Here is a 17,521-nt window from a genome sequence, read left to right as displayed (position 1 = left end):
CACACACACACACACACACACACACACATACTCACTCACTCACTCACTCACTCACTCGCTTACACTCTCTCTCTCTCTTTTCATATATATATCGATCTTAATATGGCTCTCACTTGCCCACCTCCTCTATCTATTAATCTATTATTAATTATCATTTTATATTGATCCAAACCTGGAGCTTAAGTTAATCTTTTTCTAAGCCTCCCCTACTAACTCCCACTTGTGTCACTCGGCCTTTCTCTCTTTTTCTGTTGCTCTTCTCTGTCTACCCAGCAAAGTGTAAGGCAGCAGGTGTGCTGTCACAGGCAATGAAAGGGCCAATCACCTGGGGAATCAAAGAGCCCGTGACTCTGTCACTCCACATCTTCTAACAGACAGCCCTCTATTTATACCTCTCCCAGGGAAAAAAGTGAGAGAGGTGAGAGAATTTTTTGAGAAAGAGGGAAAAAAAACACAATAAATGGAAATGGGGAGATGCGTTTGAAGGGGCGATTTAACAAGTCTGAAAAGTAACACAAAGAAGAGAAGACACCGGCGGGTTGTTTCTGCTTTATGGCTGACACGTTTTTCTTTCTTTTTGTCCTTTAGCATTTTCGTTCATGCATTTCCATGATGATACCGTGTCGTCCATAAATGTGTGCTGAAACTGTTTTCAGTTCTGTCGCTTTGCAAGGCGATGATTGTGATAAGGAAGGGAATGTTTAATGAGGCGACGCAGCAGCTAAACGTAGCAAGCGCCGCCATGAGGAAAACACTCCACTCATTAGTATCTGCCATTCTCTCCAACTTGCATGTAAATGTTTCTCTGCATTTTCAGCTCACTATTTTTTGTGGAAAATAAACATCAAAACTTGAACCTAAGTTTATGAAACTGCTCTGAGGACGTGCTGTGAAGAAACCCATATCATGACACAGTCGTGCAGGGCCAATGGGCTATTTTTGTCCTGTGTCACAAACTGAAAATACCAAACAAAACGGCCAATTAAAATGAACCTCTCCAGCTATTTCAAAATAGCTTGTTTATTTGTCCTTTGCGTTCTGTTTTTTTTTTTTTTTTTTTTTTTTTTTTTTGATTTATTACATTTATGATTACAGACATTTCTCAAAACAGTTGCTAATTGAATATCTGATTTACAGGTTCAGACTGGTATACAGTGAGAGTGGATTTGACGGTGATGGATGTCAATGACAATGCCCCAGAATGGACAATGGTCCCTTTCCCCTACCTGAGTGTGGTCTCTGCTAGTGCCCCACCAAACTCACTAGTCTACAAGCTTCAAGCCAGAGATGGTGATGAGGGCGTCAATGGAGAGGTGGAATATTTCCTGTCTGATGGTAAGCAGATTTTCCTATCTGCCTCCTTAATACAGTAAATTCATGCGTATAATTAACTTTTATTAACTACCTTTTATTAACTACTGTTACTTGATCAATTCTATATGTATCCTTGCTGAATAGGATGCATATAGAATTGATCAAGTAACAGTAAAGACATTTGTAATGTTACAGTCCTTGTTTCTATTTCAAATAAATGCTGTTGTTTTATACTTTGTTCATCACAGAATCCTGAAAAAAAGTATCATGTTTTTCACAAAAGTGTACATTATACTGTAAGGCTCAATTTATTAACATTATATAATGCATCAAGTAACAATGAACAACATTCATTATTTTATTGTATGTATTAATCAAGGTTTGTTAATTTATAAATATACTATTATTCATTCATATTTGCTCATAATACATTGAAATTAATTTATAGAAGTTGATACACTGAAAATATAGTAGTATATGTAGAAATAAACATTACCCTAGATCAGGGCTCCAGACTGAGACCAAAATGCGACCATTTTTTGAGAATGTGCGAGTTACAATTTGACGTGGTCGCATTTGTGCGAGTACATCGATGTCTTGCATTACGGCAGTTTCACAGCCGTTTCACACCCCAAGCGTTAGCGGCGCGTATTTTTTTTCCAGCGTACATGTTGACCAATGAATGTATTCACACCGGGAGCAGGAGCAGCACGTGAGTGTCAAGCAGGAGTGTCAGGTTTTTGCTGCTCTGAGGTTTATGTGCTGTTTTTGCTGCGCTGCTCAAGCTCAATTAAAGTGAAAGCACACTTTTGATGGACAAAATAAATATGAGTTCTCACAAAAAGTGCTCAAAATGCACAGAATGAGCATGTCTAGTGTGTTTTAACAAGAACTGGAGTATGTCAGAAAAGAAAATGAAGAATCAAAAATATTTATAGAAGATTAACCCATTTGAACTTGTTTCAGTTTGGGTGAAAGTATTGTGTATTATAAAAACTAAAGTAAACTAGCCAGAAAATATGATATATGAACTTTCTTTTGGTTTATCATGTAATACACAGACAGGTAGCCTATATAGGCTCTAGCACAGCCCAAATCAAACACGAGTTTGATTTATCCGGGGGGGTTTATCCGTAGTTTGCTGTCTTGTCAAAGTGACTGAAACAACATGATCAGAGCTGTTTTCTTGGTTGGGTTTCTTGGTTTTCTTTGGTGTTTACCATTTACATGTGAATGTTGTACACATCCCATGTTAAAACAATCATTCAAGACTATCAAGTTTATAAATGACCAACTTAGCACCAGTGGAAAAGTTAGTCTGGAGCCCTGCCCTAGATATAAATTCTATATTTGTCATTGTTAGATGATACCTTGAACCTTATTTCAAAGTGTTACCATCATGATATATTGTTGCTGTCAGGCAGAAACTTTGTATGTTCATATTTCATCATTTTTATTTTTTTATAAATCATTACTGTTGGTTACCCTTTACGTCTGTCTGTAGGTTTTGCAAATATCTAACCAATGAAAGGTATTAAAAAGAGCTTGCGACTAAACCTCGTAACTTGTGTCCTCAAACTGTTGGTCAAACCTCTTAACTCCACCCTGGCTCTATGGTGCAATGCATTTACTGCCTCAGATGCGGCTGTTTTAATGACAGACAAATAATTTATGTCTGAAATTCCCTGGTCAAAAAATCTCCATTTGAGCTTGATTTTGGCATATGCATAAAGCCACAATATGAACTTTGACAGCAGTGTTTAATTTTTACAAAAAAAAAAAAAAAAATCCTGAAAAGTAGCGGTTTTTGACATACAAGGTTTCCGCCCGACAGCAACAATATGCGTGTACTCATCATATTTACATTAAGAACTCATTTTCAGGTCTGTGAGGTTGATGCGTTCTGTTGTACAACAGGAGGTGACGGGAGATTCGAGGTGGACAGGAAGAACGGTCACGTTCGGACGACAGGCCTCCCCCTGCAGAGAGACAGAGAATACCTTCTAACAGTGGTGGCTGCCGACCGCCAGGGCAGCCGCAGTCCTCCCGCCGTAGTGTCCGTCATCGCAGGTCCAAGAGCTCCTCAGTTCACCAACGTGTCTTATACAATTTCCATACCAGAAAACACACCAGAAGGACAACCGTGAGTAAAGCCATAACACACACACACAACCCCACAACCAATCTCGTAAATGCAGCAAATCTTATTTCCATGTGTAATTCTAGCACGCCCTAAATGCATCTCCCACGCTGTGAGAACACTGCTTATCCATCAGGGTAACAAATAGAAACAGGATCATACTGCACTTACAGCCATCTCGCGCCCTCTGCTTCTCGCTGGAGCGTAGCTTGTGTGAGTCATCGTGTACTACACTATGCAAAATTCATGAACTAATGATCTTTGACTATGTCAGCTTACTGTGATATGCATTAAAGATGCATGAACATCAGAACTTTGTTCTGCTCGTATAGACAGCCCCCAAAGGTTAACCAGGTAATGTATATGATAAAAGTTTAACGTTAAAAACATTAATGTTTAATGTTTTTTTTTATTTTATTTTTTATTAACTTTCTCTCACATATAGATGACAAATAGACCCTTAATTATTTTGTCTTTGTACAGTCAGTGTTAATTGTGTAGCCCTTTGATATTAGATGAGTCACTGTGAAATGACTTACTTGATGCTGCTACAGGGAAGCATGATTAGCTCTGCCCTACAAAGATGTATTAAATCAGGCATTGCCTTGTAGAAAATTATCCAAAATCCAATCCATGTGGAATAAGTGCCTACCGGATCCATTTATGGCAGCTGCATGTCATTAAATATGCATTGCATTCTGCAGTATATTATTTTCCTCATTCACACCTGTGATTCCACTATATTGTTGCTTTCATTAAACTTAGCTCGGCAATGGGAGCCAAGTCTTACTGAATATAGTTGGCTTCATCCATAGCTATGCAAAAAATATGGTTAACTAACTAATGTTAGGATAAGTGTATTGCTCATGGCACAACAATGGGGTGACGTTAATCTTATTGCCAAACATTCTGATCTCTGCCAGACAGCTGAGGCAGACCAAGCCAACAGACAAACTCTGCCAATGGGAATGGAGTTGTAATAACCACAATACCTGAAAGGGAATTCACATTTACCTTTGTTCATCTGCCTGTCTGCCGTTAAGCTTCTTTGGGATTACAAAAATACATTTATGTCAATCTTGACTGCTTGACTACGTGATTATCATAATTGTGCCTTTATTTTCTATGGTCTGAATGTATCAAGATGAAAAGCTCCCATAAATAAATGATATAATTTAACAGACAGTTTTTTCTTTTTTTTTTTTGAGATGCATGTTGAGGAGAATCCTTTCTTTCTTCAAGGTCTGAGTTACATATTAAAAGTCCCCCTGTAATTGTATCCCTTAAAACTCATCTTTAATAACCCAAAAAAAAAAAAAACCCACATATTTAAACTCTTTTTACAGTGGAAAAAAAAATAGCTTGAATGTAACTAACACCCTTGCTCCATTTAGAATAAGTTTAGAAACCATCATTATGCGAATGAGCCCCGCCTCCACTCAGTCATACATGGTTGTCTACAAATTGATGTATCAGAATGGTAATGCGTTTTATGTATCACTCTCTACAACGTCGGACGCATAACGGTAAATAATATGATTAGCTTTTTGCTTGACTGTTATCAAACAGCTAATAATGTGTTGGTAATGTTACACAAACCATGTTCCCGTTCGCCATCTCAGACTCTGACCTTCGGCCTTCTAAAAATCTTCCTTAGAAACACTTTGAACAACTCAGAATGTCAGTGGAAATGCATATAGTTCATCATAACATTGTAATATACATCATATGCCTAATTCACCGGCTATATTGCTAAATGTACCCGATTTTTCATATCAACAGAAAAATATACCAGGATAACTTGGCTTGTCTTGAGACTCCCCTGCTTCAGAGCGGTCATAGTTAATGATATGCTAAAGCCCACTGGCACATTGACGGGATTGGTTACAAGGAAGTTAGTGACGTAAGAAACACCAGCGATTTCAAACCATGTTTTTTCACTGCAGTTTTAAGGAGAACATACTCAGCAATGGTGTTGACTTATGACTTTGCTCATGATTTGTCTTAAAGCATAATAAAAACACCACCTAGACATATAAACAACATTAAAAACTTTAATATAAAATATGCCATATTATATAGGCTATTAGATATTTTTAGGAATGCACCGATACCAATACCGATACAATGCATGTGTACAGTGTTTGTTTCCAGACAAAGAATCACTGACAACAGAAAGTATAATTGGGATAAAAGAAAAGGCTCTCTATGAAGTAAATGTGTCTAATTAGTGAAATATTAAACAAAATATAGTAACGCCTATTTAGCTGTGGTGCGCAAGCTGATAAGCGAAAAACGCACAGTGGATCGAGCGCGCAGCGGCACAAAAGCTTGTCGAGGTCAATCCCTTTTTCACAGACATCAGTGGAAAGCTTGTAGGTCGTTCGGATATGTAAATGGAAAAGAAAGTAAAGAGGTATGCATTACTAACGTTAACTGACGAGAGAGAGAGAGAAAGAGAGAGAGAGAAGAGGGGGGTCACTCAGTACAAATGCATTATTTGGATTAAAAGTAAATCAAAATTGTTAGCAAACATGAACTGTTAAGTGATTTATGTATAACGAGTTGGTCCCTACAGGACGTTTGCAAGTCAAGAAGTTTCAGATGAGAGTCAATGAGCGGAAATTGATATTTGATATCAGTAATGTAAAACCTGTGTTGTAATGTCTTGAGGCAACACATTTTGAATTTGTAAAGAGTGTGGGACTATGCTTACTACTGAGGATTATTGAATAAAAAACTTCAGTTTGGGTCTGTTCCTCACAAAAGAAGTCGTATAGATTCTGAAGGCTTGGATTTCAGCGCACAAATAATAAGAAGTACTTTCATGATAATTTTTTTGTTGTGTTTTTGTTGTATTTTATATATAAAAAAAATGATAAGCATATTGATAACTTTATTTTGTGTTCCTCAGCAAACAAAATAAATATTGTATGATTTATGGCCATGGTTTCATGTGTTCTAGCTCAAGCACACCTGGTGCAACTAATGAAGCGCTTGATTAGTTGCATCGGGTGTGCTTGAGACAACACCTGTTTTGTAGATTTGTGCTGTTGTGAGGGATTCTATTCAGGGGGTTGAATCATTTTGAGACTGCGGAAGTCATTAAAAGTTGCATTTTCAGTTGAATTTTGGGAAACCACTTGAACCATTTGTTGAGTTGAGCTATTTCAATTACTTTTGTTTTATTTGTTCATTGCAAACTGATAAAATTCTGTACATTTTGCCAATAAACATGATTTGCAATGAGGGTTGAATAATTTCGATTACAACTATGTATGTTTCATTGTCAAAAGTAGTACATGTGGTTGAACCACATTTTATGTAAAATACACATACAAACCCATGAAATGTATATTAAAATGTATTAGTATATGGAGAAATTAACATTATCCCGCTAGATTCATCAATGTTTTTTATTAATTCTCATTACCATTAAGAGTTACAATCAGCTATTATCATTTCTTACTGCTAACTATGTTTGTAAATATTCATGAGATTTTTCCTTCATTGATAATGCTTAAAATGATACACTTTAATTGCTCGGTTTTGTCTTCATGGCCCCTGAAGTCTGAGCATTTGTCTTGTTTTGACCCAGTGATTAAACAACGAGAAAGAAAATGATAATTAATAACATTGATCAGTAAGGCAGATGCACCTTCGATGAAAATAAAAACAGAGGATTTTTGTTTAGCATCAGGAGGAAACTGTTCAAAGTGAGAGATATCCGGATATTGGAAATTAGGAGAAATACCTTTCAATTTCCACTTTCTTTCTTCAGGTATCATTTTATTTTGCTCCCTTTTGTGTTTGATAACCAGCACATACCTATGGGCGGCAGTGGTTCATGTAGGTTGTCTACAAACCGAAAGGTTGGTGGTTCAATCCCCGGTTCCACCTGACCAAGTGTCGAGGTGTCCATGAGCAACCGACGAGCTGGATGGCGCCTTGCATGGCTGACACCGCCGTCGGTGTATGAATGAGTGAGTGAATGGGTGAATGTGAGGCTATGTAAAGCGCTTTGGTAGCCATAGGTCTGTGAAAGCGCTATATAAATGCAGTCCATTTACAAACCTGTGTTATTTGATGCTTTGATATACAATTTACAAAACTTGTTTTTTCTGCCTTTACACTTGATCACTTCTGTACCATTTACCTTTACATTATTCCCTCAACAAACAATCCTCCACACCTGCAGTCATTTTCTATGTGATTATAGCTAAATGTTGTTGAAGATATGCTGCGTTCACCTTGGAAGTTGGTTTGATTGAAACTTATATTGCACAGATGTCCAAATTAGCTCTAAAGTCTTTGGTGCACTTCTAACATTACCTTGGTAACCCATTCTTCTTTCTTTTCCAGCTGTTTGCTCACTTATAGAACATCATAATCAGGATTATACTCAATCAGGTTGTCTCTCTCTCTCTCTCTCTTTGTCTTTTTTCATCCAGCTTCCTAGTCACTCCAGCCGTGTCCTTCCAAAAACAGCCAGTAACTTACAGCCTGCTCATCAATCCCAGCAGTCTTTTCAGCATCCAGCCAGAGACTGGGGAGATCTGTCTGACCCGTACGATAGACTATGAGAGCGACCAGCACCGCTACCTGCTGCTGGTGAGGGCCAGTGAGAACCAGGACAGTCTCAGTAGTGCTGCCGAGGTGAGTGCTGCAGGTGCACAGTCAGACTGGGACAGGGTCCAGTTTTAAGATTTTTACACACTCTGCCCATTTTCTCAGAGCCCAAACAATCAACTCTCTTTAAATCATAAAATGATTATTCTAATGTGTTGTTTTGTAACTATGATGCTTAATTAATGTTTAAATTTGAGGTATATTAGATATTTGATAGATGGTGCTCTCTATGATAACATTTTGTCACACAACAAACCAGAGAATAAAGTACAACAAACTGGAGTCTTGTCTGGTGGTGCAGAAGAAACATTTTTATTCAAAGTAATTTCTCTTTTTCATATAAAATGTCATTTTTATATAGTGTTATACGTTGTCTGTCTTTGCTGCTGATGTTAATCCAGTACTGTTTAGAGTTTGACTTCACTACAAAATGATTCATTATCTCTTGGTTCACAAGACTAACTTTATTACTTTCAGAATAAAATTTCATGGGTAATATATGGGATTTTTAATGTTAGTAGAAATATAACCTTTATTCAATATCTTATTTATTTCACATTCACAGTCTCAATAGGTTGCTCTAGGTGGTTGTATAGCAACAAGAAATCAATAATGAAAAATGAAAATAATAAAAAGCAGTGAAACAAATGTATGGGGAAACGATGATTAAAAAAAGATGCCATAATAACTGTTTTGATTCTTCATCATAACCGATAGTATGAAGGTAAATGATTCACGTCATTCACTCATCCACAGAAATATAAGTGCATGATTTCAGAGATTTGTATGCTTTTAGCTCTCCATCCAGTCATTTTTTATTTATGCAAAAAATGTATTTGCTCTAAAAGATAGCTAGCAATCTTGCTAGCTTGATAGACAGTTGAACAATTTTATTTTGAATGTGGGGTCACAGCTACTAGTGAAATGTGAATTACTGTGAATCTCTGTAAAAATGCATGCAAGACCAACATAATTCCCATAAATGTTGTCCCAACTAGCCAAATAGAGTTGTCTGAACAAACATGAGCATTGCAACATGAATAAATTATGCGGTTAGTGTGTTATAATCTTGTTTTACTACTTGCTGGCTTTATTTATGTTGCTCTAGCAGTTTTTTTTTATCATATATGTTAGCTGTTGTTTGGTGATGTTAAGAACCCATCATTTTACTTATTTATATTATGATTTTCACTGTGGTTGAGTTTTGTGCGTAAAGTGTTGAGGTCTATTTGTGTCTATGTAGAATTATTGCATGTAAAGAGAGAAAAAGAAAGAAAGAAAGAGAAAGGGTCTCATCAGAAGTAGTAGAGTGCACTTATTTCAGTGTGAACATAATTTCCATTTGTCCTTTAATTAAGACACATTGATGATACTATTCATATTACTTATGCCTTCCATTGAGATTATGGTCACTTAGGCTGAAAAAAAATAAAACAAATAAAGGAGAGGATTGTGGCACTGTGGGAAATGTAAGGGCAACAATTTAGCTGAAATCAAAGAGATACCCAGAAGTCCCATTCATGCCTCATACAATATTATTCCCCTGGAGGATGTAGTCTCGCCTCATCACGACTTGATTTGGCTGCTCAGTGATCCATACATCTGTCCTGGCCTGAGGCAGGCCAGCCAAAATCCCAGCTATTAGCTATTAGCTTGGGAATGTTACAAAACAGTGCATGGCACAGTGTGTCTAACTGCAGATGGGGATCTATCTATCTATCTATCTATCTATCTATCTATCTATCTATCTATCTATCTATCTATCTATCTATCTATCTATCTATCTATCTATCTATCTATCTATCTATCTATCTATCTATCTATCTATCTATCTATCTATCTATCTATCTATCTATTTAACTGCAGATGGGGATCCATCCATCCATCCATCCATCCATCCATCCATCCATCCATCCATCCATCCATCCATCCATCCATCCATCCATCCATCCATCCATCCATCCATCCATCCATCCATCCATCCATCCATCCATCCATCCATCCACATTTTGTTTTATGATATCTGCTATACAAATATTGCCTAAAAATATTTGTGTAGAATAAAACTTGCTTGCATGCCATAGTGATATTATATGTGAGTGAATTGTTATTTTGAGTCTGTTTATTTCAATGAATCATTCACTAGACAGTTTGATTCATTAGTGAATCAATCTGAATTTAAATAATGTAAAGTGTGTGGTCAGTAAGATTTCTTCATGTTTTTGAAATAAGTTTCTTCTCCTCACCAAGACTGCATTTATTGTATCATACAGTAAAAACAGTAATATTGTGAAATATTATTACAATGAGATGAACTGTTTTCTATTTTAATATGAAATTCATGCCTGTGATGGTGAACTTTCCAGTCTTCAGTGACACATCCTACAGAAATCATTCTGATATGCTGATTTCTTGCTTTCCTGCATCAGCCATATCAGGTCTCTTTTCTGATACAACATCTTTGGTTATCATTAGTTTGACCAACAATGGAAAAACTAAGCATTATCTTTTACTCTTTTATAAAATAGGGGTCTGGACAGTTACTGAGATCCAAAAACTTTCCCTCTGGGATCCTTCTGTCTTGTTCTTTTTGATTCAGTCTTTTATGGAGGCATTTTATTTTATGTGATTTTTGGGTTATGGTCTCTGTTAGAGTTAGATATATGAGTAACATTGTAGACTATGAACTGTTGTCACAATTTTGACCATTTCTGACTAGGTCTGTCTATTTCCAGACTCTGAAATTGAAGTGAATAGGTCATTAGAGTCACTTAGCAACTGCCAGGAAGCTTTAGCAACAGTGTCAGGGGAAAAAGCACTCAAACAGTGTTTTTCCTCCTCCAGACAACAACTTTCAGCTTAATTCAGTCTTATGGGAGGCATTAGGTGCCTCTTTCAGCTTCCCTGATGCTTTTGGAACAAATTGAGAAAGAGCTATGGCATGCCCATGTGATATTGTAGGACATTTGTCCTTTTGCGTTTTGATTCTTCACTACTTCAAAACTGCATTTTCAGGCACAGATGCTTGCTTATGTATGAACATAACTTCTTGACACCAAATAATTTGCAGTGAGAAAGTGGCAAGATTAAACAGAATGATGGTTATAAAGAGTGATAGTATATGGCCTTTTATGCTTGTTAAAAAGAGCTTTTTTGGCAAGGCGTTTTTGAAACAGCAGCCCTCTTGCCTCTTGGAAACACTGGGGACACAGTGATGTGTTAACTTTCTTCCTGATGGTAATTCATAAATCAAGATCTTCTGATCTGCCCAATTGTTTTGTTAACATTTCTCACCTTTCTATTTTTGTGCCTTCCGACTTCCTTTTCACTTGTTCCTCACAGGTGCGAGTGATCATCACAGACGAGAATGACTGTGTTCCAGAGTTCCTGCAGTCCATTTATAGCAAAGACGGTGTCCCTGAGACAGTCACGACCGCAACGTCGCTGCTGCAGGGTAAGTCTGTGGACCTGCACATTAATGCACCATAGCTGTTACCTAGAGGTCGTTGTATAACAACACTGGAATAGTAGCCAGTGTTTATTTTTACACAGATATCATTTAAGTCATCCTTTGTCTTTTGTTAAAACAAATCCTGTTAAACTTTATTTTAAGGTGTCCGTGTTACAGTGTAATTATACATTTAAGTACAGAGTAATAATAATTAACTACTTGTACTTATTATAGGGTAAGGGTTAGGATGAGGGTTTGGTTAGGGTTAGTTGCGTGTAATTATGCATAATTTATCGTTATTACTTTAGTAACTACATGTAACACGTGCAACAAGGGCACTGTAAAATAAAGAGTTACCAAAACTCCTTTAACCCTCTGGGGTCTGGGGTGTTTTCTGGGTCCTGGAGGTGTTCTGACATGCTCTGACATTTGTGCTTATTTCTGTTACTTGTGACATTTTCATGGCTAAAGTCTTATTACACTGTATTCAGCACAAACTCTGCTACAATAATATATCAGCAGCATGTATGTAAAAGTTTGTAGTTTTGAGATAATGACATTTATCCGTGGTTTGTGAAAATACAAAAAAAATTCTCACTGAAATAAGGCCATGAAACCCATACTGATTATTTCTTCACAAGACTTTTGAAAATTGTATCACGTAGCCTAGAATATTTGCTCCAAAACTATGTGAAAATCATCCTGACTGCTCATTCAGAGAAGACAATATATTGATTTAAAATTTCTAAGACGTGTTTTGTGTAAGAAAGCTTTATGCGAAGGGGCGTGATCACCTCATTAATATGTAAGCTTTTCACACCTGAGAAAGACAAAGACACTCCCTAATGGCTCTATTTTAGGAGCTATCAGGCCCTGTCATTCTGAGCAACCTTGCACAAAGAATGAGGAGATTTAAAAAATAATGGCTTTTTGATTGTTTGGATTTATTTACAACACAACATAATCCAAATATACACAACAAATGACAAAAAAGCACACTATTCAAAACAATGATCCAAAGACAGAGACCTTTGTGCCATTCCTAAAATTATTGTACATACCTTTCATTTCCAAGGTGTTTGATTTTCACTTTACCATGTTCATATACAGAGACTCATGTGAATGTTGAAGTCAGCAGGACTCAGTGGCATCTGGTCCCTGAAAGAAAAAAAAAGTGAACATACTGATATCAAGAGAAACTATAAGGAATATAGTTCTAAAATTTATTGGGAATAAATTTTAGATTTTTCTGGTTAAAATTGCTTTTTAAAATTCACAGAATACACACACACACAAATGTTTCCAACAATATATAATATAATGAACACCAGGTTTGTTGTGCCTTGTAAGCATAGGCTATGCACAGTGCTACATAAAATAATAATAACAATAACCTATAGCAGCATATAAATCTTCCAAAAGATTTCAGTAACAACTACGCTAGAGAAAAATATATTGATTATTATGTTACTTCAAATGTTTCCATTCGTTATGATGATATGAAATGAGATAATAGTAAAAACATGAAGCCTTTGTTTGGTGCGTTTTGCTTTTCAAACGCGATCGCGCTCCAAATATGATACATTCAAAACCAGAGCTCGCTCCAAAATATGAAACATTATGGTTACCATATTATACATATCTACGTTTGAGCAGATATCCACAAACACAGTAACAGTAAACACGGGTCCAAATATTATAATATTCACCATATATCTAGCAACAGTTCAACTGCAATGTGAAGTTTATGCAACAATAACATGAACTAATAATTAAGAATTTCTTACCTTACATCTTTCTTGTCTTCATCGCGTTCTTCTTCTTCTGAGGTAAATCCAATGTAAGCTCACGGCACATCTTTCAAACTCGCCGAAAAGCAGAGACTTGTGAAGTTTTTTTGGTGCTTTGTTTTTGAGGTAATAAGCGCGTTCCATGTGGAGATTTGCATATGAATCTCTTTTGTGCGCGTGGGCGTGGTCAAATTAAAAATAATTAGCAAGCGCGTGAGAAGCTGGAAATCTTGTTGGTTTTATACAAATTACTTAAACAGAATATTTGTTTTCAGTTTGAATCCGATCATTTAAAAGTACACACTTAAATGTTTATAAAGGCATATGGCTCATAAATGTGTGACAAGTATTCGCTGAGTTTTGTTTCAGTTTATAGACGTGCTCAAGAAAAAAAAGTTCACCGCGGCGGAGAGGCAGAAAGCACACCCTGTTTATTTTCTTTATTTTACAAAAGCACAATGTTTTGATTCGATTGTAAGTGGACAAATACAAAAGTAGAAATATCACAGATTCTTTTTTCATATTTCTTTTTTCTGTATGACCATAAATGACGGAGAAATTTAAGTTTATTGTGCTACTATGTGAAGAAAATCCAGCAAAACGCGCCGGCGCTTTTGTCGACCCCAGAGGGTTAAAGGGCACCTATTATGCAAAATTCACTTTTACATGGTGTTTGAACATAAATGTGTGTTGGCAGTGTGTGAGCAAAACCACCCTAGAATGATAAAAATCCACCCAGTGGTTTTTTTACAATCTCAATAAATCATAAGCAACGAGCTGTTCTAAGATTCTATGCAATGTGACGTATAATTGCACAGGCCCCTCCCACGACTGTTGATTGACACTGCAGTTTGAGCATAGACCCGCCCTGAGGGAGTGGGACACAGTCCTCCATTGTTTCGACGCTTGAGCAGCTGTAGACAAGAATGTCTCCTAAGCGATTGAGGTGTTTTGTTGTTGGATGTAAGAATGAACATGGCAGTCTTCATTTACTCTCGTTGTTACTCGAGGATGGATCTGTACTGTTCGTGGTCCAGCTTACAGTCTCCGGAGCGACAGGCCTAACGTTACTGACCACGGCAGAAATGAAAGTGAGAGCGCGCACTTTATGACAGCTCATGGAGTCGTTTCACAGATATAAGGTTTACTAGTTTATTAAACACCCACTGAAGAGGTGTGTATATATTTGTTTATTGTTAGTTGTAATGAGTGTTTTGTGTACTTCGCTGTGTATGTTGATGATAATGAAAGGGAGAGAGAGAGTTTTGGATAAGACTTAAATGCTCACATCTTATACTGTGTTTATTTAGCTGCTCTTACAGTGATTTTCTGGAGTAAAACTAACGCTTCATCTTTTGTGTCATGTACAATAAACTTAATTGAACTCATCAGTATATTTTGGTCATCATTCGGACAGGGTCTGCTACAGCAGGCTTGTATTAATAGTGGATAAAAGCAGATGACAAATAAGTTATAACCATAATTAAGCTAAACTTTACCTGTTCAATCTCCATAAAGTATATATTCTCTGGCTCTGTGGGCATTATTGCCCGACTCCGAGTCGAAATGAACACCGCAACTGAGAGTTTCAGTTCTGATATCATCAGATGAGATTGTCCTGGCTCTGAGCGCGAGCTCGTGAGGCTCCGCCTTTTGGGCCGGCAGCAGCAGCTCATTTACATTTAAAGGGATACACACTAAAACGGCGCGTTTTTCTGAGCCCCAAAAAATGACAATTTAAACATGCTGTAAAAAAAATATCTGTTGGGTATTTTGGGCTAAAACTTCACATACACACTCTGGGGACATCAGAAATTTATTTTACATCTTGTGAAAATGGTCATAATAGGTTCCCTTTAAATCTATTCAATATTTCATCATGCGGTTATCATTCATTTAAATAAACATTTAGACACGAGATTGGGTTCACAAGAACGCGACGAGACGAGATTTTTGCACAATAGAAATATAGAAATCCTCAATGACAAAGTTCATGACTGGAAACATTTTCTGCAGGTGCATTTTGAAATGTTTTAACTAATAATCTTCTAGTGAATGTCATTTCAGATCTACTAATGAGTATGAATTATCAAATGTATTGAAAGACAACAATATACAAGGCAAGCACTGTAAAAGGTTTTGCCACAAACTCAACTGACAGGCTTTTCTCCTGTATGATTTCACATTACTGAGTCTGTGTGACCTCATAATTGAACTCCTTTCCACTAATTGAACTTAGAAATAAAAACAGTATAAAGTTCTGTAAAAAACATACAGTTCTGTAGCACACAGACTCTTTATAATTGTTGTGAAATTGCTGTTTTATTTTGCACCGGCAGTTATAGGGTTACGGTGGTGAGTTCGGAAAAGGTCGGGTAGAGAGAAACGAGTGAGTGAGTTAGGCTGGTGCATTTGTGTACAGTTGTTCTTGCGTTCCGATTAAAAGTTCAGAAACGGAGCCTCCCTTGTCTGTCTTTCTTCAGACGTTACAGTACTCTCTTAGCCTGGCAAGCCAGACCCACATCAAGATGTTTGGTCTGACAACTCACTATTGGCAGGGCTCAATCCGAGGGGCGGGATAAACGGTTGTCTTTCAAATTCCCTCTGCACGCAATAGGACAGCGCTACAACCAACCAGAGCGTTTTCCCACCAGCAGAACTAGTTGATAGATTAAACTTTTGCTGTATCTTGTTGGCAAAACTACGAACACATCTCCCTTTTTTAAGAATGACTTCAGTGCCGTTCTTTGTTCTTTTCGCAAAGAAAAGCTTAACTCCAAGTCCTCCAAAGTCGATGCCAAAGCCGATTCGAAAGACCGCTGTTCGCCAGCAGCAGCAGCCATTCTTTGTTTTCAAGTAGCAGGTACCTTCACAACTCTGTCATCATTATGTTAAGCCCACCTACCGTCTCTATACACGATGTGATTGGCCTGACTACACAGTCCAGAGATATACACGATGTGATTGGCCTGACTACACAGTCCAGAGATCGATTTGCTATTGGGAGACAGACTATTGTATGTAGCCTAATTTGCACACATCAGGGAGCTCACGTTTTACTTTCACTTTGGGATTCGTGATCGTGCGTACTCTGTGTATAAAGCCCCGTTTACATGCACATGGTTATTTTGAAAAACGGAGACATTTCCCTTCGTTTGTGCCCTTCGTTTACACGCAAACGGAGAATTTGCCTCTGAAAATGATTCCTTCTAAAAACTACGGCCAGAGTGGAAATTTTGTAAAACTTGCACGTTTGCATGTAAACTGAGAAAAACTGAGTTTTATGCTGCGTTCACACCAAACGCGAATAGAACGTCTGGCGCGAGTGATTTCAATGTTAAGTCAATGTAAAGACGCGTTTACGCGCGTCTGGAGGTCCTGCGGCACGAATGAGGTGTCGAGCGCGACGCGGTGGACGCGAATTCGCCTCATTCGCGCGAATGATGCAAATTGAGCGTCTGGCGCGATACACACGTAACGTAACGTGTAAATTATTTTACTTGGTGCTTTTTGTGCATTCACGCTTTTGACACGAATTGGTGTCTGACGCCCGAGTTGAAAAATCTAAACTTTGGTGTCTGTTCGTGCCGCGTTAACCAATCAGGGGCCTGCTTGCTGCTTTCACGTGGTAAAGTGACGGGATAAACTCCCGCCCGGAGTCACTCATTCAAAATGGAGCATAGCAATATAGCAGAATATAATCTTCAATATAGCAGTTAACTGAGTATCACTAGAAAGTGAGTATATACTAGTGAGTATCACTAGAAAGAGCACCAACAGTGGTATCCGTACCACAGTTTGAAAAACATTGATAGTTTTTAAATATTTAATATACTGTATTTAAAAATTCATATACATTTTCTAACCGAAGACAGATGGACAGGTGCTCTGCAGCTGGGATAGAGCGCCTGTAGTTGGTGTCCTGAAGGGTGATCCTCGCTCCAATGCGGTAACTCGCTCGATGAATGCTCGATCAACATTAGCCACCTTGCAAACAGACAAGCCGATTTCGCCTCAGACGCGTGTCAATTTCGCTTCAAACTTTTGCTTTTTACGCGCGTCAATTTCGCTCTGGACGCGCGAATGTATTCAAGATGTTCAAGCGTCAAACTAGACGCGGTAGACGCGAATTTGACGCGCTATTCGTGTTTGGTGTGAACACACAGTTAGGCAGCCAACGTCACGGTATGCGACAGA

General features: G+C 37.6%; 1 protein-coding gene across 2 annotated transcripts in view; it reads left to right on the top strand.

Annotated features, from left to right (window-relative positions):
• The window catches only part of LOC307155437 (neural-cadherin), a 314,766-nt gene that overhangs the window by 167,227 nt on the left and 130,018 nt on the right, over positions 1-17,521 (top strand). For both annotated transcript variants that reach the window (XM_079866045.1, XM_079866044.1), the window contains 4 exons: positions 1,138-1,335; positions 3,232-3,457; positions 7,906-8,110; positions 11,426-11,537. In XM_079866045.1, coding sequence (XP_079722171.1) covers positions 1,138-1,335; positions 3,232-3,457; positions 7,906-8,110; positions 11,426-11,537 — 741 coding nt within the window. The remainder of the gene's footprint in view (positions 1-1,137; positions 1,336-3,231; positions 3,458-7,905; positions 8,111-11,425; positions 11,538-17,521) is intronic.

Source organism: Squalius cephalus (genome assembly GCF_949319135.1).
Source record: "Squalius cephalus genome assembly, chromosome: 3".
In the NCBI taxonomy this organism is placed as follows: domain Eukaryota; kingdom Metazoa; phylum Chordata; class Actinopteri; order Cypriniformes; family Leuciscidae; genus Squalius; species Squalius cephalus.
This window is presented reverse-complemented; position numbering and strand designations above follow the sequence as displayed.